General features: G+C 35.0%; 1 protein-coding gene across 4 annotated transcripts in view; it reads left to right on the forward strand.

The window, feature by feature from the left end:
• The window catches only part of Pcdh11x (protocadherin 11 X-linked), a 688,067-nt gene that overhangs the window by 94,141 nt on the left and 568,921 nt on the right, over positions 1–25,005 (forward strand). For all 4 annotated transcript variants that reach the window (XM_045140388.1, XM_045140389.1, XM_045140390.1 and 1 more), the window contains exon 3: positions 1,267–3,762. In XM_045140388.1, the coding sequence (XP_044996323.1) occupies positions 1,267–3,762 (2,496 nt within the window). The remainder of the gene's footprint in view (positions 1–1,266; positions 3,763–25,005) is intronic.

A 25,005-nucleotide genomic window follows, 5' to 3' on the forward strand; every position in this document is an offset into this window, starting at 1 on the left:
GAGATGCAGACTTAGGAGGATCACTGTGGGTTCAAGGCCAGCCTATGACTACGCAGTGAATTCCAGGACAGCCTGGGCTAATATGAGACTGTACCTCAAAAAACTAAAAATTAATTAAATAAATAAATAATAAATAAAATGATCATAATAACTTAGTCAACATCTCAATATACTTGAACCCACAATATGGTATTTGAATGGTAGAAATATTCATGATCTTAACATGGAATGGCATTCATTTCATTCAGAAAATGAAGTAAATGTAAAACTTGGCTGATATGTTTGTTAATTTTGGAGCAATATCTGTGACATTAAACCCTTCCATATCTAACATTGCTGAAGTATATATATGTCAATCAGGAGGATTCTATTACATTTTCAGCTGTCATTCTTTCCTATCAGCCACAGTAACTCTGACAATATTTTGATATATTAAAGTAGCTTTTTTTGAGTGGACAACTTGTTACAAAAGTAAATTTAAGGACAAAGATTATATTTGGTTCTATTGTAAACACAAGGTGGCCTATTATTTAGCTTCCCATTAGAACATTCTAGCTCTTAGTGGGGTGTGGTGGCACATGCCTTTAATCCCAGTACTCAAGAAGCAGAGAAGTAGGTAGGAGAAGTGCTGTGAGTTTGAAGCCAGCCTGATACTATATACTAAGTTACACATCAGCCTGGACTAGAGTGAAACTCTATCTTGAGAAACAAAGAAAAAGAGAACTTTTTAGCTCTTGTTTTAATGATGTACTCTTTGTTTGATGTGGGGCCATTGCATGCCTGCACTTGATACTATGGCAACACTAATTACTATCCATGTTCAAATAAAATAATCTTTTTGTACAAAATATTATGTTTATTATTACAATCATTTACAAATTAAAATTCCCACAGAACATCTAGGATAACTCATGCTTTCCAAGTATCTGTAGAGGTTAATAAATTGCTAGTGAGTGCAGTACTAGTGTTAGGCATAGTTGAGACTTAGAACTAGAAACTACTGGCATCTCTTTCTCATCTTATTCTACTGTTCTTTTTTTTGTTTGTTTGTTTTGTTTTTGAGATAGGTACATACTCTAGCCCAGGATGACCTGGAATTCACTATGTTATCTCAGGGTAATCTCGAAATCACTGAAGATTATATAAACTGGAGATTCTCCTGGTGACAGAATATGGCATAAAGCAATCAATAATTCATTGTCTACATATTTAAGTATTATTGTACAGAGACCCAAGTTAAATATTGTGTCATTTCATGTTTTCCAGGGTCAAAACATTTTTGGGCTCGATGTCATTGAAACGCCAGAAGGGGATAAGATGCCACAGCTGATTGTCCAAAAGGAGTTAGATAGAGAAGAAAAGGATACCTATGTGATGAAAGTAAAGGTCGAAGATGGTGGCTTTCCTCAAAGATCCAGTACAGCTATTTTGCAAGTAAGTGTAGCTGATACAAATGACAACCAGCCAATCTTCACAGAGCAGGAAATTGAAGTCAGTATACCAGAAAATGCTCCTGTAGGCTCTTCAGTGACACAGCTACATGCCACAGATGCTGACATAGGTGAAAATGCCAGGATTCATTTCTATTTTAGCAATCTAATCTCCAACATTGCCAAGAGATTGTTTCACCTTAACACCACTACCGGACTTATCACTGTCAAAGAACCCCTGGATAGAGAAGAATCACCAAGCCACAAGTTACTAGTTTTGGCCAGTGATGGTGGATCGATGCCAGCAAGAGCCATGGTATTGGTAAATGTTACTGATGTCAATGATAATGTTCCATCAATTGACATAAGATACATTGTCAATCCAACCAATGGTACTGTGCTCCTTTCAGAGAATGCTCCACTAAACACCAAAATTGCTCTAATAACTGTGATGGATAAAGATTCTGACCACAATGGTAGGGTGACATGCTTCACAGATCATGAAGTCCCTTTCAGATTAAGGCCAGTATTTAGTAATCAGTTCCTTTTGGAGACTGCCGCATTTCTTGACTATGAGTCCACAAGAGAATATGCCATTAAGTTATTGGCAGCTGATGCAGGAAAACCACCTTTGAATCAGTCATCCATGCTCCTCATCAAAGTCAAAGATGAAAATGACAATGCTCCCATTTTCACTCAGCCCTTCATAAGTCTTTCTGTCCCTGAGAATAACTCTCCTGGGACCCAGTTGACAAAAATCAGTGCAACTGATGCAGACAGTGGACGGAATGCTGAAATCAGCTACATGCTGGGTATTGATGCACCACCTGAATTCAACCTGGATCGCCGCACAGGCATTCTGACTGCAGTGAAGAAACTAGATAGGGAGAAACAGGAAAAATATTATTTCACAGTCCTGGCAAAAGATAATGGAATTCCACCGTTAATGACCAATGCCTCAGTTTTCTTGACTGTCCTTGATCAAAATGATAATAGCCCAATTTTCACTCACAATGAGTACAACTTCTATGTCCCTGAAAACCTTCCAAGACATGGCACAGTAGGATTAATCACTGTGACAGATCCTGATTATGGAGAGAATTCTGCAGTCACTCTCTCCATTTTAGATGTGAAAGATGAGTTCACCATTGATCCACAGACTGGTGTCATTAGGCCAAATATTTCATTTGATAGAGAAAAACAAGAATCTTACACTTTCTATGTAAAGGCAGAGGATGGTGGTCGTGTATCACGTTCTTCAATGGCTAAAGTCACCATAAATGTGGTTGATGTCAATGACAACAAACCAGTTTTTGTTGTCCCTCCTTCCAACTACTCCTTTGAATTAGTTCTGCCATCAACTAACCCAGGCACAGTTGTCTTCAAGGTAGTGGCCATTGATAATGACACTGGCATGAATGCAGAGGTTCATTACAGCATGGTGGGGGGAAATACAAAAGGACTCTTTATGATTGACCAAACAACAGGTAACATCACACTGAAGGAGAAATGTGTTGTTGCAGATCTTGGTTTACACAAGCTGATAATCAAAGCTCAGGACTTAGGACAACCTGATTCTCTCTTCAATGTGATAATTGTCAATCTATTTGTGAACGAGACCGTGACCAATGCAACACTTATTCATGAATTGGTGCGCAAAAGCATTGAAGCACCAGTGACCCAAAGTACTGAGATAGCTGATGCATCCTCACCAACCAGTGACTATGTCAAGATTATGGTGGCCATTGTGGCTGGTACCATAACTGTAATTCTAGTGATTTTCATCACTGCTGTAGTAAGATGTCGTCAATCTCCACACCTTAAGGCTTCTCAGAAAAACAAACAGAATTCTGAATGGGTTACTCCAAACCCAGAAAACAGACAAATGATGATGATGAAGAAAAAGAAGAAAAAGAAGAAGAAGCATGCCCCTAAGAACTTGCTTCTTAACTTTGTTACTATAGAAGAAGCAAAGACAGATGATGCTGACAATGACAGAAACAGTGTTACATTAGACCTCCCCATTGAGCTTGAAGAGCAAACCATGGGCAAATACAACTGGGGCACTACACCTTCTACCTTTAAGCCTGACAGCCCTGATTTGGCTCGCCACTATAAATCTGCTTCTCCTCAGCCTACCTTCCAGATCCAGCCGGAAACTCCCCTGAATTCCAAGCACCACATCATCCAAGAACTGCCTCTTGATAACACTTTCGTAGGCTGTGATTCCATCTCCAAGTGTTCTTCCAGCAGTTCTGATCCCTACAGCATCTCTGAGTGTAGTTATCCAGTGACAACCTTCAAGACCCCTGTGTCTGTGCATACCAGACCGGTAGGTAAAGCAAGTTTCTAAGTAAAATTTCTAACATTTTATTTTTTTATTCTTTTCAGCTTATATAGGAATTGAACAGTCAGTTGACTTTGAAGAAGCATCAAACCATGGCATTGTACAGAAATATCTGAATAGATCTAAGGATTCATTTAAAACTGGTAGAAAATCAGAACAAGGGATGGAGAGATGGCTTACCAGCCAAGTTGTTTGCCTGTGAACCCCACGTAAGCCAGATGTACAAGGGGCACATGCATCTGGCATTTGTTTGCAATAGCTAGAGGCCTGGATACACCTATTCTCTCTCTCTCTTTCTCTCTTTCTATGTCTTAAATAATTAAAAAAAATAAAATAAAGAAAATCATTTTAAGAAACAGAACAAAATGACTACTGAGTATATGATAGTTGGGCATGGACTGATGGTGATAGTCTGTTGATGGCAGTATGATACTTCGTGCTAGAGAAAATACTGGAAAACCTCCCTTCCCTTGCAGCACTTTCCTTCTTATCACTGTGTACATGAAGAACAGGAAAGCCAGATTACATACCTTATAGGAAATCTTTTAGAATGGATAAGCAACTTTTAATACCAGTGATTATGAGAACCTCAGCTACACTTGGTAAAATCTGTGGCAGTCCTGGAGAATTCAATATTCACCAACGTGTCCCCTTCTTGACACCACACTATGCCACCAGATTTCCACAAGTAAAAGTTTTCTTTTCAGATTAAGACTCAAGGTTATGTTGGTTCACCAAGCCTGTATTCACATGGCATAGGACAAATTGGATTAGAAAACTGAGACATCCTGACTCTCCTCTTCCACCAAGATAATGAAATGTATACAAGGTCTTTATTTTATATAAAGAGTTAAGTATTTGCATACTTATGCAAGGTATTCAGGGCCCTTTAGGAGGCATTCTTAAGAGGTAATAACTTTTAGAAAATGGAAAATGTTTGCTTTCTCTAATGGGCACAAAGGGAAATAATAGCATAATAAGATGCAAGAAATCTGTGCATAATAAATTAAAATCCAATACATTCATAAAAGTAAGGGTTTATACATTGGAGAGTTTCATTTGCATTCCATAGTGAAATAAGTACAAATTTGTCTAGTAATTCATAAGCAAATTAAATAAGTATGTTATTTCCCTTATAAAATTAAGTGATGAAACTTCTCTTTATTTTTTTTCTCAAAAACCATAACCATTCTCCATGTTGACTTTATTAGGACTGTGTAACTCTTACAAAATTATTAATTGCAGTTCCAGTGAAACAAAAAAACATTTTAATAGCTTATTCACATTTAAAGTAAGCGTTATAAAGTGAAAATCAGGTAGATTCCTCCTTGCCACATTATAGATACTAAAGATTTCCAGATTCAAGATAATAGTTCAAATAATTGACCATAATGTTTGAAATGATTTCATAAAGGAAGAAAATATAAGGACATGGAAAATTAAATGATGAAATAAAACTGACCATTTCCTTTAGTTACATAGTAAATGTAAGACATTAATTCAACAGTGGAAGCATTTTTTGTTGAAATTGATTGAATTGTTAAATGATACTGTCTCATCTCTATGTGAAGTTTCTGCTATGCTATCAATGAGTTTATAGCACCATAGTTATTTCTATACTTTGAATGAGTTGCATTAGTCTATACGTTGGTGAATCTTAGATGAATGACAAATGTAATAGATAACTAACATCTTCTCAGTTGTGTTTTTGGTTACATGTAAACATTGAAAGTGTACTCCCATTTTTCCATTCTTATCAGTATTATTTTGTTTATTGGAATAATTTTTTCAACATAAAATATAGATAATGTTTTATGTATGTTTCATATTATGAAACTATTTTATTGGGTTAAATTTATGAAGTGTTTTTATTTAATATCTGAAGGATGAGATTTGTGCATTACAATTTACAGATCAGGTCAATAAATGACTAAAGAAAATTCTTATTATAACTGAGAGCAAAGACCTATTTTATGAATATAAGAATTTTACCTGAGTATATGAATATACAAATAACCAGGGACAGATGAAGGAGAACATTATATATTATTCAAATTCCCTCATCTTTTTATTTTCTTTTAAGTTTAGAAAGAATTTTATTATAGAGTTTAAGAGAAGAAAACAAGGAAGGACTCCTTTATGACAGGTGAGGGTCTTCAGAGATAGGAAGGAGAACCACATTAAAGTCAGTAAAGAAGAAAGTTCCCAAGTGGGAGGGTTCCCAGGTGGAGAAAATTTATTTATATTTTTATATGTTGTTATTACTTAGAAGTCAATGAGACCTCTCTTAACTCATTCTCATAGCAACACATTTAAAGAAAGTTTTCCTAACATAAGACAAATGGATTCATGGGTAAATCAAAATATGAAAGGTGAATGCTAATGTGAATGAGTTATTGGTTATTACCAGTGTGTTGATAAAGCATCTATTGTAGAAACAGTAAACTGCCAAATGAAACTCTACATCTGAAGAGTACATGGCATATTGAGGCAATATTTTGTATATATTGTGGAAGTGTAGAACATGGACTTTAAAAAGAATCTATAAATTTCCTTCTATTAATGTCTTCCAATTTACAGGGTTTTATTTGATTGTTATGAAAATATGAAAAATAATTGGTATAAATAATAATTTAGAATTAATTTAGATTAATCAATTAAACTAATTTAGATTTAGTTTCCTTAATTTTCACAAAAATGGGATGTACTATTGAAAACAAAGCCTTGGATAATTTAGCTCTTCCATTAAAATAGTGTGAAAACTATGCAGTTACAGTAAAGAGAAAAATTAGAATGAAAATGTCATTTTTGTTATTTCTATATACTTTTCAATGTAACATTGATTCCACAATCTGTATTTGAATATGTGAATTCAAATTTAGCATGCTTGGCAAATAAGACTCCTAGCACAAAACCGTATGATTTTGGTAATGTGTTATTTTTCTTGCCCTAGACTGGTTCCAGGACATCAACTATTGAACTCTGCAGTAAAATATAACTTTCTAGGATAGCATAGTTTCCTTTTTCCCAAATTATTTCAGTGATCTGTGAATTCAACATTTGTCTAAGATCATACATTTGTCATTTGAGTTTCCCAATATAAAGGCAAGCAAATCAAACTGAATCCTTAAAAATAGTCTCACATAACCTTGTGCTTTCTTTAACAATAAACTGGCAATTGAAAATTAAAACTGAATTAAAATTCATGAAAGATACAATACATTGCCATAGTGGCTCTCTCTTGCAGTCTCTTCTTGCTGTATTAACAGCTTTCAGGTAATATAATGATATCTTTGAGTACACACAAATAGTTGGTGTGTCAATCATGAAATATGAAACTACTCACGCTGTATGATTGCTGAGGAGTTTAAACATAATCTCCAGGAATTTGTAAATGAAGCTGTACTATCCAAACTTCCCTCTGAAAGGTAAACAGGGCAAGATAATATTTTAAGGCAAACAAACAAACCCCATAAAACAAGTATATATTCCACTACATTGGAAGTATGTACTTGTATAGTGTTACTTAGGAAACCATCATAATCATATACAACTTGCTTTAAAAATTATTTGAATGATATAGTATACTATTTTTGAGTCTTCATGTTGATTATAGTCACATTGTTCTACTATCCTAATCATTAATCATTTTTAATGAAATCATGCTTTCTTCTATAAACATTTAACACAGAAAAAAGTTCTTATTGTCAGTAGGAAAATGTTAATTTTTTCATACTTCCTATTTCAATGTTTCTCATAGCACAAAATATAATTCCAATCTTATCATAGTGGAAAAAAAATACTGAGAGTATTTCAAAAAGTTTATATTTTAATTTAAAAAAATACTTCAGAAACACAGGAAACACTGGAGTAACATTTAAATAGACTTTTTATTTCTTTGTCATTCAATTATTAAATATGTACATAATTTCTTTGAGTAATTTGCCATTTCTACTTTACTCACTTTACAGTGCTTTGAGTAATTTTCAATACAAATAACTGAATGCCTCAAATTGGGTACACATTATATTTCATGAAGAAAGAATAATGTTTTCCAATTTTATTCCATGTTCTTAAAACTGCTTTTGATTTACTAATAAGATAATTCATATATATATATATATATATATATATATATATATGTGTGTGTGTGTGTGTGTGTGTGTGTGTGTGTAAAAACAATATCTTGATACAAAATAAAGGTATAAAGGACCCTCACACTCATGGCATAACATACATTTTAATTCAAATTTTAATTTTGTATAATTGTACCTTGAAAGATGTAAATATGTGTCTATGTGCATACATTCGCATTTGTGTTTCATTTGAAAGATTCCTTGATGGGGCTGGAGAGATGGCTTCGTAGTTAAGGCACTTGGCTGCAAAGCCTAAGGACCTAGGTTCAATTCTCCAGGTCCCACGTAAGCCAGGTGCACATGGTGGCGCATGCATCTGGAGTTTGTTTGCAGTGGCTGGAGGCCCTCGTATGCCCATTCTCTCCCTCTCTCTCTCTCTCTCTCTCTCTCTCTCTCTCTCTCTGTTTCTTTCTCCTCTTTCTGAAATAAACACATTAAAATATTTAAAAAAAGATTCTTTGATGGAAAGTTACTTTGAAGATAGTCATGCTCTATTTAGCATTTCAAGTTAATGTTCTTGAATATTTAGGGAATATTTTTAAAACTATGACTCTCTCAGAATGTAACTTCTGTGATAAAGGAACTTTTAAATTCATTTCTACTCAGTTTCTTGTGCAAAACTATTTAGCTATATAGGACAATGATGGTTGAGGTTTAATAGGATTTTAAATAGGTGAAAATAGATTCTGCTTTTGATTACTAACTAACCACAATCTATATATTCCTTAGTTTCTTTTGGGGGAATATTTAAATTTCAGAACAGAACAGAAAGCATTGAAAGTATCTTTCCTCAAAAGCCAAAGAGGAGAATGGTTTGAATCTACTTTTTTCCTTCTTAGCAGTTGGTACATTTAATTGAACTATCATTGCTATCATGTTTGCCTTACATGATCTCCAATAATTACTAACTCTCTGTGTTGGCATCATAAACTCCTGCATATTTTCATTGAGTGTTTTTATGGTATTCATCACTCTCATTTTCATTGGTGAATAGAGAAAATGGAAATAAAGGAAATCTTAATAATAGTTATCATATACAAAGGGTTTTTTGTGAACTTACTCTGCAAATAAGAACTTGATTTATTGGCTAGCATACAATATATCTTCTTGGCTGCAAGCACTCCAAAAAGTATCCTAATTAACACTTATATTGCATAAATCCAAAATAAAAGTGAAATGATCCCTCATATTGCTTTAAATATACTTGTAAATGTAAGATATATCTGACATTATATTTGTAAAATCATCTTTATGTTCCATGGTTTAAATATAAAGTTTATAATTTCTATTTATTCCATTAACTGATATTTTCCTTATGTGTTTTCTAATTTTGCTTTTGTCCACCCTGCTCTAATTGTTAGACAATATGAATATATTTAAAAAGTAATTTTTAAAAGTTGAATTGAGATTCAACCAGTCAATTGGATAATTTTTAATAATTTGTTTCATTTCAACAAAAATTCTATTGCCTAATTTTACTAGTCATTGACACTGCTCACTGTGCAATTAGATGTTAGGATTATTTGTATAACTAGATGTGATATTAATATTGACTTCAGCAGACATTGTGTACACCTGAGGATACCTTTTACAAAGCTGTCATATTTCATCAATGTTTCCTGTAGCTGTCTGTTGCAGTCAGGTTCACATTGCTTACAGAAATCATCCATCCCAGAGCAGCTTTTGGCTCACAGACTTGAGTGGAAGCTCCACTATGGTAGGGGAAAATGATGGCATGCGAAGAGGGTGGACATCACCCCCTGGCCACCATCAGGTAGATAAGAACAGGAGAGTGTGCAAAGGGGGAAATGTCCATAACATCCCGAGGCCCACCCCCAACAATATACTACCTCCAGGAGGCTTTAATCCCCAAATTTCCATCAGCTGGGAACCTAGCATTCAGAACATCTAAGTTTATGGGGGATACCTGAATCAAACCACCACACTGTCCTTGTATAATAGATTGGTTTTCTTAGATTTAGGTTTTCACTGTTTTCAGTGGTGCTATAAGAACAAACTTGCATGTACTTTATGTTTTAGAAAGAATTATCATGGATTTTCTTAATTTTAATGCAATATAGGTGTATATAAACATCTATAGATCAATGTAGTATTTATAATATTAATATAAGTTTTCAAATCTAGTGTAGCATAGCCACCATCTTTTATTTTTAGCATGTATGTAACATACCTTTGTTGTAGAAAATTTAGCTATTAGTGGTAGATTATAGACGAAGATCTTCTGATTTGTTTTTATTTCAAACTAAGTAAGTAATTTCTTTTTACCATAGTAATGGTTTGAAAGTTCTACAATTTTTGGAAGTGCATTTTACATTTATTTAACACATTATTCATTGCATTTTATACTATAAGCTATACCTGCAAAAATTATTACACATAGTGTTATATTCTTAATTAGTACACATATTATTTATTTTAGGACTGCATAATTAGACAATTTAATAGCATAAATTAATAGTGTAACAGTCACATGTTACCAATGTCTATCACAAAACTAATTTTACTTTTTGTAAATAAAAATCTTGATAAAATAAACATTTTTGGTTAAAAGAAATGCCATTTAAATTTCTGTCCAAAGTTCCCTTACAACAAACAATTTATTATTTCTAAGAATTCTCATTACCAAGCATATCTTTACCACATATTAGCTCTCCATTTAAATATGTTTCCTTGTATTTAATTATCTATAGATATACAGGTACCATCCAATTAGAAATGATTCTTTGTCAGGGAAAACAAAAGTAAATTTCATTAGCTTTTATATAATAAAATTGACATGAAAATGAAGCTTCTCAACGTGTTTTCTAGAAATATTTGTACATTTCTAGCTTATAAAATGAGGCTTATATTGACTATTCATTGTTTTATTTTATAAAATGTTATTCTCTGTTAAATAGAAGTGACTTCTTAAAGCAATGAGGGCTTTTGTCTTAAAACATAGCAAAAGAACTTACAGGTTAGAAAGTAATACTTTCATGAGCACTCAATCGCAGTTGGTGGTTGTTAAAAGTGAACAAATTGAAAATTCATGCAAAAATATTCTAAAAGTTCATAAAATTATGTCTAAAAATTATTTACTTCTTTGGTTATATATCCAGAGTAACATAAATTGCAAAATCAATAAAAATAATCATTTCTGTAGTACATTATGACTGAGGGGATTGATCATAAACATCTTACTTTACACAAAATTTCCAGTAATTCACATAAGCAGCTCAATATTAATTCAGTGTTGGTCCTAAAGTAATTGAAGAAAAATGACCAGCTCGTATTGAAAGGTAGAAATTACACAAAGGAATATTGTACATATCCATCAGAGGTAATATATGAGTTACAAAAGGAGAAACTATATTTCATTATTATCTTGCAATCATTCATTCATTTTGATATTCAAAATTTGTTTTGGGTACCTTTATATGGAAAATTATATACTCATTTGTGATGTTTACATTAAACAATCACATTTGTCACATAAATTCACTTATTCAAGAGATATTGCGTAGTTTTCATCCCAATAGTTACCATGGCTATGTAGCTACATGATACCTAACCATCTGAAAGCAAAATGTAATTTTAACTATATATGGAGATATTTTGTCAATCTGTCAAAGTTGTTTGGTGTTAGCATGTCACAAAGTTGAAAGACATGAACATCATGAATATCTAATTATGTGTCATAATCATTTCATTTTGCATAGGGAAAAAAAACTGTTGTACCTGCTATATAAAGTTATAATTGTCTGAATCAGAGTACTTGATAACATTTTTACATTACTAACATTCAGCTTTACACATATACTTTATTTTCCTATAAAGCTAAAAAGATATTTATGTTATAATGCACACAATCATATAAGTAATAAGGATTAAAATTGTTTTAGGTTTGAAAGCAAAAAGATGAACATCCAACTTGTTGACAAAACAATATACATAACTGTATCTAGAGGAAAATTCATTTTTAGTTTATATTTAAGAGACTCTAGTGGATGGAGATTAAAATGACAGTATACATATGTAAATCACATATTTGCATTTGTGTGTATTTTGGTCAAATATCTATCCGAAAAAGTGACATAAACTTCAACCTAAGACATCTGTTCAAAAATCATGCATTTGCATTCACAATATTATTTTTTAAATGTTGTGCCTCATTTCCAAACTTTAATCATTCTGTATCCCTCACAACTTTTTGTATCATTTACTTAGTAATAATTGCTATTGTGTCAATATATCTATGTCTGTGTTCATGTTTCTTATTTTTGATTTCAATCAAATTATTTGGGTTTTATGAGACTGTGGCCCTTCTCATCCCAAAGCTTTCTTGTTTTCTGAATCATCAAAGGCTCAGAAATATTAAAATTTCTTTGTGTTACCTAAGGACTTATGTTCTGCTCCTCTTGTACAAAAAAGATATAATTTGTCTCTATTAACATCCTACTTCTACTCAGTTGGGGTAACTACAACACATCCAAATAAATGTCCATTAACACAGTTACATTTCTTTTCTTTCCTTATTTACTAAAACTACTTAAATGCCTATGAAAACTGGAGTTTTGAAGTACTTTAGTAGTCCTCAGTGCACGTTTTTACAATTTTAGGAACTTAATATACACTTTTTTTTAAATTTTTAATTTATTTATTTGAGAGCGACAGACACAGAGAGAAAGACAGATAGAGGGAGAAGGAGAGAGAATGGGCGCGCCAGGGCTTCCAGCCTCTGCAAACGAACTCCAGATGCGTGCGCCCCCTTGAGCATCTGGCTAACGTGGGACCTGGAGAACCGAGCCTCGAACCGGGGTCCTTAGGCTTCACAGGCAAGCGCTTAACCGCTAAGCCATCTCTCCAGCCCAATATACACTTTCTTAAACAGGTTATGATATGCATTTTCCCTAACTGGATGTGCATTTACCTTTGTACATATACACACATACCTTTTTGTAAACATGTCAGTGTGGGACATGGATTGATGTATATCATAGGAATATTTGTGAAAATATATTCAGTTTTCAGATTGGGCAATGTGTACAATTATAACTTTTGTTTCTGAGTGAAGAGTTAGTAGTAATAATTACATTCATAGAAAAAATATATAATGTTACTGTGTGAAAATTGAAACTACATGCGAATTATGATAGTAACTTTTAAAAATTATTACTTTTGGGCTGGAGAGATGGCTTAGCGATTAAGCGCTTTCCTGTGAAGCCAAAGGACCCCGGTTCGAGGCTCGATTCCCCAGGGCCCACGTTAGCCAGATGCACAAGGGGGCGCACGCGTCTGGAGTTCGTTTGCAGTAGCTGGAGGCCCTGGTGTGCCCATTCTCTCTCTCTCTCTCTCTCTCTCTCTCTCTCTCTCTCTCTCTCTCTCTCTCTCTCTCTGCCTCTTTCTCTCTCTCTGTTGCTCTCAAATAAATAATTTAAAAAAATTATTACTTTAGGGGCTGAAGAGATGGCTGAGTCGTTAAGTGCTTGCATATGAAGCCTAAGAACCCTGGTACGAGGTTACACTTCTCAGGACCCACATTAGTCAGATGCATAAGGGGGCGCACATGTCTGGAGTTCGTTTTCAGTGGCTGGAGGCCACTCTCTGTCTCTATCTGCCTCTCTCTCTCTCTCTCTCTGTCTGTTACTCTCAAATAAATAAATTAATAATTTTAAAAAATTAAAAATTATTAGTGTGTGTGTGTGTGTGTGTGTGTGTGTGTGTGATGATTTTGGAATAAATTAGAATGGACCTGATAAAATATTTTTCTCCTGGAAAGCTTGTAGAGACTAACACCTGGTTGTATGTGTTATAATTTTGATGCACAAACTGTTTAATCTGTACTGAGTAAAATACCTAAAAAATAAAATCACTTGTGCATTGCAATAACACATGTTCTGATATGTTTGAAGTGCTTAAGAATCATACTACATATATATATATATATATATATATATATATATATATATATATATATATATTATGATTCTTATATGTTTTTTTTTTTTTTTCAAGGTAGGGTCTCACTCTGTAGCCCAGGCTGACCTGGAATTCTCTATATAGTCTCAGGGTGGCCTCAAACTCATTGTGATCTTTGTACCTCTGCCTCCCCAGTGCTGGGAATAAAGGCATGCATCACCATGTCCAGCTATTTTTATCATAATAACAACTATATTCTTCAGTGTATAATTCATAATATAATGATGAATTAACTAGAATTTTATACATTAAAATTTGATATTTGGCAACAATGAGAGTTGACTAAATTTTTCAGTTAACAAAAAACAATTAGGTAGATAGTATTAAATTATATTTACAAAAGTGTTCTCTGCTTTGTCTTGTGTTCAAACTTTTTAAACCTTCATAAAATACTATTTATCCACTTTATGTAATAAAATATTCTCAATACTAGGGGCTATTCTGAGTTCCAATAAGTAGTTAAATCTTTCTCAAAATTTTACTGTGAGAAAGTCTATGTTGTGAATGCTGTTAGTTTCATTGAATGATGGATTATAGTGGGTGGGAAAATGGAGGTTCTCTCTTGGCTGTTATTCATATGAAAAGCCTTCTGATATAGCTCAAGTAGCTTTACTGCAAGTATGTTAAGACAAAACAAACAAAAAACTGTTTCATTTTCCAGTATCAGAAAACTCTTGAATATGGGGATTGGAAGATGGCTCAGCAGTTAAAGTCACTTACTTGCCAAGCATGCATGCCTGGGTTCAATCCCTAGCTACCCACATAAAGCCAAATGCATAAAGTGCTTCTCGCCTTGTACATACATACACAATCTCTCTTTTCCTGTTTCCCTTTCCCCTCTCTCAAATATATACATATGTTTTAAAATCCTGAATATAATAATATAATAGTTTTTTTTTTTTTTTTTGAGGTAGGGTCTCACACTAGCACAGGCTGACCTAGAATTTACTATGTAATCTCAGGGTGGCCTGGAACTCATGGTGATCCTCCGACATGTGCCTCCTGAGTGCTGGGATTAAAGGCATGTACCACCATGCCTGGCTTAGTAATATAATACTTTATACACACACACACACACACACACACACACACACACACAAAACCTCATAAGTCATAAAACCTCAGTTTTTGTTAATTTTTTTCTTTTTATTTATTTATTTGACAGAGAAAAAGGGAGGGAAGGAGAGAGGGAGTGAGACAGAATAGGCACACCAGGTCCTCTAGCCATTGCAAATGAACTCCAGACACATGCGCCTGTTGTGCATCTGGCTAACGTGGGACCTAGGGAATCAAACCTAGGTCCTTTGGCTTTGCAGGCAAATGCCTTAACTGCTAAGCCATCCCTCCAGCCCTATAAAACCTACCACAATCATTAGCTGTGTGCGTGTGTGTTTCTGTATGCTTCTTTCTCCCCGTCTCTCTCTCTCTCTCTCTCTCTCTCTCTCTCTCTCTCTCTTTGTGTGTGTGTGTGTCCATAGTGAATTGCCTTGAGAGTATGTACTAGTCCTTAGCAGCCCCCCTAAACCTAGCCTAATACTACCTTTGTTTTCATGGTCATATCTAAATCACAGTTGAATTTAAATCCAAATAGGATTTAGATTTAAATCCCAATAAGACTAAGACTTAAGTTTAGTTCTAAAACAATAACCATTTTTACCTCAAAGGAACATACCACTTTCTTCTTCAAGTCTTCCTCATAAGTTACTCATTTCAAAACAGGTTGTGTTACTTGGCCCTTTAACGTGTCCATCCAGTCTCTTACCTTGTACCTGGACTACTCCTCTAAAGCAGGGAACTGACCAAAGCCTATGACAGAAAAAAAAAAAAAAGAAAGAAAGAAAGAAAAAAAAAAGAAAAAAGATTTCTTCTCAATTACATTTTATTAATGCCAAAGTCACTGTGTCATTCTGGGAATTTTACAGTCTTAAATCATTTAAATTATCCATCCTCTTTCCTACCACTCTAAACACCATTTATTTTTGGATATATGACCCATGTTACTTGACTATATTATTTACTTTGACGAATCACTAAATGTACACGTTTTACCAAAATTATAGCGAAAATTTGTCTTGGTGAAGGCATTTCTGTAATTGAACTATAACAGCTAATCTGTGGAGAATGAAAGAGAATTTCAGTTGTCATAATTAAAGCATTTATACAATAATCATGACAGATGCACTGTAGATGACTACCAAATGGTAACATTGTAGAGTTACCTTAAATTCCAGAACCATATACCTCTTAAAGTGAGAATATGCATATTAATAATGTCAAAGTATATGCTTCTTCCACTGCATGTTGAAATCAGACAACTGTTTGCTTCCTAGAGATAGAGGAGATTAAATTCACACAGATAGATATTAAATTCCCTTTTTGTCTTTATTATGCCAGAAAAATTATTTTCAAATTATAGGTGGAAAACATTCTGGGAGATTCAGACATTTTTCTTCTGGCATGTTTCTCTTTCATAGTTTTGTTAGGCAGTCATACAGGATGATGCAACATCGGAAACATAAATTTTAATATAAAATGGCAGTACATGATCCTTCACAAGAATTTCTCAATATTATATGTCTCTGATGCTCACTGTCTTTTCTCCTTCTTGCAGTGCTTCAGATTCAACTAATCTTGTCCTTGCTAGGCAAGCACTACACTCTATTGCTGAGCTACATCCCCAGGCATATCTTTTCTATTTATATAAATAAATACCACCATGAGAAGAATAATCGTATAATGATTAAGTTATAGATAGGGAGAGTTTCCAATGATATCAGATGAAATGAAAGAAGCCATTAACATTTTTAAAATCAGTCTCATATTTTCAGTGACTATATTTTGGGAATACAGAACCTTTATGAAGAGAAAAAGTGGAAGAATGAATAGAAAATTACTACATTTACAATGAATAAACTATATTTTTACAGTGAATATACATAAAATATATATATACATGCACACACATATATATATACATATGCACATATGCATATATACATATATATATATATATGCATACATATATATGTGTGTGTGTGTGTGTGTGTGTGTGTGTGTGTGTGTATGTAAGTGTTTTCATTAGGTCAGTGGGAGAACTGTCATTCTTAAAACACACTTAGTTCTTTGTAAAACTGATGCAGCCACAAAGTACTTATTAAATCTGTTTTATTTTTTGAATATTTTTTTCTAAAAATAAATCTAACTCAACAAGCATCATAGCTGTGTGCCAATTCACATAGACTCTACTCCTATCTCAGTTTCTTAATGCATATGTAATTTTATATTCATTCCCCTCTGCACTGGTTCCTACATGCAGATGGATATGCACTATAGAAATTAAATTAAGTCTATTTATCTTCATAATTTACTATTCCGAGTTTTCAACTTGCAAGAAGTGTAGTTTCTACATGGAATGCAGCAAAGTGGTGTAGTCTTATGATAAATAAATAAATTAATTAAAAATATATTAAAAAATATATACAACAAATGATCTGTTATATATAAGCACATATGTGAAAAAGTATATATGTATATATAATAAATACAATAAATTGGAGTTAATCTACCTTAAACTTAATTTGCAGTTTGAAAAGCAAACAGGGGAATCAGGAGATGGTACAGTTGATAAAGTCACTATACTGCAAAAGTGAGGACCTGAGTTGAGATCTCTACCTAACCTGAGTTCAGTACCCAATTAAATGATGTGGGCTGGAAATGGAGGCTACCTTTAATCTCAGATCACTGTAGTTGGATAAAGGGAATCCCTAGCCAAGCTGATTAAAGTAAATTCCAAGCTCAAATGAGAGAATCCACCTCAATAAATAAAGTAGACAGTGGTTAAGGAAGACACCCTTCATCAACCACTGGTTTCCAAGTGCATGTGTGCCTAAACACACACACACACACACACACACACACACACACACACACACACACACAATCATACACAGATTGCACACAGATATATATGAAGAAATAAAAACTAGGAAGATAGCAGTTATGTTTTCTAATAGGAACATTTTTTGGATGTGGAGACATATATAACTTGAATTTTCTTTAAAATCCTTGTTATATTGTAGGGAAGAAATTCTAAGGAGCTATCTCTTTCCACTATGCTGCATGACAATTCTAGCACATAACCTACTGATGTGAAGCCGATAAATTTGTCACTTCCTTCACTTCCTGTTCAGAGAAAGTTGAGAAGAGGCTCCAAATAAACAGTTTATGTAGAGTTCAATTAAATAATTATGAATAGTCACAAGGTTAAAATTTTGAATTCTCAGAAGTTTAGAAAAAAATAGGATGAGGGTGATAGAATAAATAATATGTATTTAGTACTGTTTAGTACTGTTGACTCAAAAGACATAGCTCTCAGCTGGGCGGGGTGGCACACGCCTTTAATCCCAGCACTAGTGAAGCAGAGGTAGGAGGATCACTACGAGTCCGAGGCCACACTGAGACTGCAGAGTGAATTTCAGGTCAGCCTGGGCTATAGTGAGACCCTACCTCAAAAACCCAAAACCAAACAAACAAACAAGAACAATAAGAACAACAAAAAAAAAGACACAGCTCTCAGCATTTTTCTGGGAACTGTAGTTCACATTACCAAATCTATCAAATTGTGAAAAGAACGTTTTAATACATTACAGTAGCTAAGCATCTCTAAGACACAAAGGTAATAATAAGGAATGTGTATAAAATCTGGAATATCATGTATTTACAAAAAGTATTAAAAGGCACTAATTCATGTACAACATGATTTTTAAAAAAATGACAATTTAATAACTTTTGATAAAATAACACAAATTAAAAGAATATTTTGTTTCTGAATTTTGTTTTCTAATTCAGCCATTCAATTCATATGCAGTAATTTAAATCTTAATGTAATATAGACCAAAGTATACTTTGTGATACATTTGGTTCTATATATAGGAAAGTTTTAGTATTTATGTAGGAAGCTGCATTCATGCCATAAGACCACTAAGAAACATATACCAAATGCCTATATTACATTAAATTCTAAAAATAAGAACACATGACTTAAAGAAAAGGAAGGGGTAATTCAAGAAATATTTATAAACCTTATATTTCTATTTCACCGTAGTAGGCACAATGGGGCATAAAATATTGTGGGTTATTACTGCAGTTAAAATAAGGTAGACCTTTGTTTTCAAGTCTGAATTTCACGTTTTAGCTATTTGATATCTATCCATTTGAAGCTTGGGAACTTAATCTTATCAGGAATATCTGTATGTCCAAGTAACAGGATTACAACTGAAGATTAGAAAAGATAATATATAAAGTATACTTAGAATAGCATAGATACTGAATTATATCCTCTCTTTTATACTGATGGACTCATCCAATATCATAATATCATTTGCTAAATATTATTGTTCCTATATCCATGCGGCGAACCCCCTGACCATCAGGAGAAGAACGACCAGCAAACGAAGATCCTTCTTGATCACACTTTATTGGAGAGCCTCTTGGTTAACAGGAAAGCTGATGGCGAGGGGCGAGGGGCGCAGGACTGTAGCTGCTTTTATAGGGCAGAATACTACGGGGCGCCTGCTGATTGGCTGCCATAGGCTCACCCACCCACAGGAGCCATGGGATAGGCTCGGGACAAGGTGCGTCAAGTGCATGCGCAACCTCAAGCGAGGTTGGCCCCAAGGCGCTGCCTAAATAAGGAATTGTTTACCTCAAGACTGGCAGGAAGCCAGCGCCATCTTGTAATGGCGTCTGCATTAGCTCCCTACAGTTCCCCCTTTTTTATTAACTTATGGCATAGCTCAGGAAAAATAGCCACCTTCCCGATCAGGTCCGCACCTCATGATGTGTTGACCAATCAAGGGAAGAAGTTCAACCTCCCCTTCCTCAGTGTAATGGGACAGATCCCCTGAGAGTGCAAAGGCGGCGGTCAAACAAAAGCTACCACATCCCTGCCCATCCTCGTGCAATGGGTACTCTGAGACCATGAGGGTGCAAGGGCCAGGGGAGCTATTTGCCTTTTAAAGCTGACAGCCAAATTTGGGAGGAGGAACCACTTTCCAAGGCAGCGAGCGCTTGAGAAATGACCATCTTGTCTCTCTTGGTCTGGGTTCGCAGGCGGCAAATCAACCAGAGGCAACGTACGCATCCTCCCAGGCAGCACACCAGGAACATTCCCATTCCTACCCATTCCTTAAAATAAGAGAACACTCTTTAGATGGGAATTTAGGGCTGTCTGAGTCTCCAGGGCCACGGTAGTGGAGGAGGCCAAACTATTCAAAGTTTCAGCAGTCTGTACCGAAGTGGCCATGGCCACACCGGCTGCTGTGGCAGCAGCTGCTATTGCGGCCACAGCCGCTATCACCGCTGCCATGATACCAAAATCTCTCTTTTGTCTGAATAGCGATAGCATGCTGGGGGACACTACAGGCACGGGGACCCACCAGGGCACCCTAAGGACCATAGCATTCTTGAATACCTTGGCATTCCAGCATTGAGACAAGTAACAGGAAGCATTGGTACAATTACTGAAAGAGAAGTTACTAAGAACGAACAGAAACGGTGGATGAACACACGCCAGCGCAGGGGCAAAGGAAGTATTCCTCCCACAGCCATGTCCAATGTCATTAACACCCTCTTCCACTTGATTCTCCGTGTGGAGGGTCCCGGGCACATTATTGCAAGCTACAAGTCCTCCTTGTAACAGTACAAAGGGTGTAAAGTCCGTGCAGCTGCCATTTGTTCCACATAAAATCCACTTTGAAAATGGAGTTGTAAAGAAGCGAGGGAAGACCGTGGCAGAATGGAGCACCAGCATAGGTTTGGGAAAGGTTGACAGAATACCCCAACGTGGCTCTCCTTTAATGGATTCCAGGCACAGGAGGAAGATTATCCACAAGACCTTTATCATCTCCGCCCTGATGGACCTTACTGTCTTCTGGACCCTCCTCCGGAGATCGCTTGACTGTCCTCACCAGCCGGCTGGAACCCAATGAGGAGAATACTGTTCCTGTGGAAAAACAAAAACAGCTCCCCTGGATCTTATTATAACAAGATCCGGTCCTTTTTATTTATTATCTAAGACATAGAAAGGGCAAGTTCACTGCAAAATTAAAGACTGAAGTTGTAAAAGAATATTAGACACCAGACTAGCAGAGCGAACAGAAGCAGCAGTCTCTAGGCCAGCAACCGCATTAGCCACATATAAGGAATCCGTAAACAAGTTCAAAGAAGTAGAGAATGTCTGAAAGACCTCCAAAACAATTAGGCATTCAACAATTTGAGGGGACTCGGGTCTAAACATTCTTGGAATAATCTGCACCTGGTCCAAAATCCTTGACAGCCTGAACCAAATCCTTTAGTTGTTTATAGGGAACTGGTTCATGTCTCCTTTGTTGAGTTACTGGGTCCTCAAAAACGGGAAAAGCGGAGGCCAGCCACGACCAGTTTTTTTTTTTTTTTTTTTTTTTTTTTGTTTTGTTTTTTGTTTTTTCGAGGTAGGGTCTCACTCTGGCTCAGGCTGACCTGGGATTCACTATGTAGTCTCAGGGTGGCCTTGAATTCACGGCGATCCTCCTACCTCTGCCTCCTGAGTGCTGGGATTAAAGGTGTGCGCCACCACGCCCCCTTGTGCATCTGGCTAACGTGGGACCTGGGGAACTGAGCCTCGAACCGGGGTACTTAGGCTTCATAGGCAAGTGCTTAACCGCTAAGCCATCTCTCCACCCCACTACTCTATTTTTTGAAATATATAAAATCATTTTAGATGAAGATAGCTTACAGTAAGATAAGCAGTGACTTACTACATTTAGTTTTGGATAGGTTCTAAATATGTAGTCAAGGCTGGCCATGAGGTCAAGATGCTCCTATCACAGCTTGCCAAATTGAATTATTATAGGCACACGCTCCATTCTCAGCTAATATGTTCAATATTAACCAGTTCAGTATTTTGTTTCTGAAATACAAAATATTATATTTCATATGTATGGATTAATGTTATATAAAGCATACTGCTAATTAAAATAAATGTTCAAAGTAAAACATTAAGACAAAAACTTCAATTTGGTGTGGTTTTGTTTGAGGGTTTGATTATATCCACATATGATTTTGTTGACACCAATTGCACTAAACAAGTTTATTTTTCAGATGTAGGCAATTTCTCTAAATATATCATGCAAATGAAGTTCAAAAATTAACTTGCTTAGAAAGTAGCTATTAAGTAACTTCCTAATAACATATGAAGTTTCAATAGATATAGTATTATTAAAGTTAGAATTTACATGATTACAAATCATATCCCATGTAAACTAAATTGCCAGATATATAGTATGAAAATTTAAATTATAGTATGTTTCATCTTAAATCTGTTAATTTTTTAAATAAAATTGTTTCATATGTCCATCACAAAATTTAAAAAGTTAAGACCCCCCCCAAAAAAAAATAAGGACAAAATATTTAGACCAGTGGTATAGAATATGCCTAGAATATGCACGTTCCATACCCTTGGAAGAAAAAAAAATCTCAATGGTAGAAATAGGAATCCTTTTCCAATACTGACACTCAAAATTAATCCCATCTTGCATTTTTAACAAATATGCTCCTAGGTTTTTTATCTAAGTATAATTCTACATATTTTAACTTACATATTATATTAAATAGTAAGATTCTAAACATACTATAATCTTCAATATTAGTTTTTTAGCTACTTCACCTAGGAATCAAGTGAATTCAGAACTGATTTTGGAACACAGAAAATATTGCTCAGTCTCAAAAATTGTACATCCACAAAAAAAAATTCCCCAAATACAAGGTGCTGTGTGAACAACAGCCATTTAATGTTTGAGGGGAGAAACATTTGTGAGCTGGAGATCTCTGAGAAAAATTGCTTAGAAGGTTTTGAACTTGATTAGATCCTGAAAGTATGACTACAGGAAATGAAAAGAAAAGGTCCGTTTGGGAAGAAATATTTGTGTATTTGTGTGGGTTCCTGCGTCCTTGCTCTGTTGCGACACATGGTTCCCCTAAAAGTGCCCAGGGAACTGGGGTGGGTGAGTGTGTGACAAGAGAAAGAATTACTCCTGGGAGATAGCTTAATAGCTCTCTCAATTTAGTACCAGGGGTATGTGTTTATAAGCATCTGAGGGCAGGAGGTGGGTCCTAAGGTGATTGGACGTACAAGGTTCCTATGGGAACATTCATTCCAGTATATAGGCAATGGCAGGGGGTTTCAGGTGATCTAGGGTCTCATGGAGATGAGCTGTGTGAAGGTACTGGCTGATAAGGAGTTTTCTAAGCAACTGGCCAAAGGTTACGGCACTATGGGCAGAGCCTAAGTTCAGGTGTGGAGAGGGTGTGGCCTCCTGTAGCCCAGGGCTCCTTAGCCATGCCTGGCAGCTCAAGGCCTATCTTCTGAAAGCTCCAGCTTGTGCCTGGCAGTGTTGATAACTCCCCCTTTGTTCCTCAATTGTGAGTTTTCTGTTTCAGACTGTACACCAATTTTGTTTGGGTGTCCATATCCTCCCTGTTCAGGAAGACAGTTGAGCTAAAGGGGGAGGAGGGCAGTGTAGAAGTGTCCCATCATCTCCAGTGCTCTCATGTCCTGGGAGCACAGGCCAAAAGTTTGATGCATTTTGCTCTGATGACTCCAATTGGCTTTGGCTTCTACAGAGGTAATTTACACACTTAAAAAGGAAGTTATACCAACCTGGATGTATGTACAGCACATTTGATTACTGAATAGAGTTATTTAAAGAATGGCACAAGAGCTTATAAAATCATTTTGTCCAACCTTTTAAAATGTCCTTGTCCTGTGGCAACACAAGCCATATATCTGAGGTATAGAAAGTAGGCACATCTTACACTTTAAATATCTTACAGTTATAAATACAGGCAGAACCTGTTACCAGTCTTCAAAATAATGCCAATTAATTTACACACAAGCTAGAAAATTTAACCTAGAAATTGTCAGAAAAGGACAAGTAAGACAGTATAAAGTCTTAGAACCTGTGTTTGAAAACATCTTTGATTAGTTCAGGTACTTGTGTGGGTAACAATTACCCAGAGAACATTGGAAACAAAACCACAGAGCTTGAAATTATTTTTGTTAGATGAGGACCATTGCTTGAGCATGAAGCTGTACCCTAAAATAGGGAATATGTCTTAAGAGTTAATTTTGTTTTAAGCCCTGCATTTAAGATGCCAAAACTGAGTCAATTATTTTACATACAATATAGCAGAATATGGTCTTTTTTGAGTGAAAACAGCTACCTAAATCCTAACATAACCCTTGACTTATTTTTTTTTTTTTTTTAAGAAAAGACACCATTTGACAACCAATGGTTTTGGTTTAATCTTGATAGTTATTGATTTTGTGCACCATAGATTGTTTTATTTTTATTTACCTTTTAGAAATTTTTATTAACATAAAACAATTTTATGCTTTACCCATGACTTAAATTTGATAAAGTTCACACAAGCTATCCCAGCATATTCTAGCCTGAAAATTAGTTTTTTGTTCCTTAAGAGTTTAATCAGTTGAAAAATCTCTAACTTTAGGCATGGTTTAGACTGAAAATTCTTTCCTTCACATGCATATCTTTATCCACATACTTTAGCATTTTGGTCTAATCACCACTCAAAAAGCATTTATAATGAGCATTCTATGTCCGAACATTGAAAAATTCCTTCCCAATTCCTTCAACCAACTCATTTTGCCCAATGCTTAACCATCTTTTTCTTAATAGGACTATTAAGAGAAACTACACCAAATTGATTAATCCTATTACTCAGTGACAAGCAAGTAGTCTAAAGACAATTTTATGTCATTAATACCAATAACACACTTGGAAATGATTTTATTAGGGGTAACTAGGCAATTTTTGTTTCCGTCTTGAGGCAGGCTGAAATCAAGTCAGTTGCCTCCTCCTTTTAAGTAACAGAACATTACAATCTTTGTTTGTTTGCTTGTTTTAAAATACCTGACAAATTATAAATCACCACATCAGAGAGAATTCTGTTGTTTTCAATAATCCTCTATGTAAGTTGAAATTGACTTAGTACATAAACTCAGTAATTATATTTATGATATCATGTAAAAAATATGACCTTCATGTAAAAAATA

Source organism: Jaculus jaculus, chromosome X (assembly GCF_020740685.1).
Source record: "Jaculus jaculus isolate mJacJac1 chromosome X, mJacJac1.mat.Y.cur, whole genome shotgun sequence".
Lineage (NCBI taxonomy): Eukaryota > Metazoa > Chordata > Mammalia > Rodentia > Dipodidae > Jaculus > Jaculus jaculus.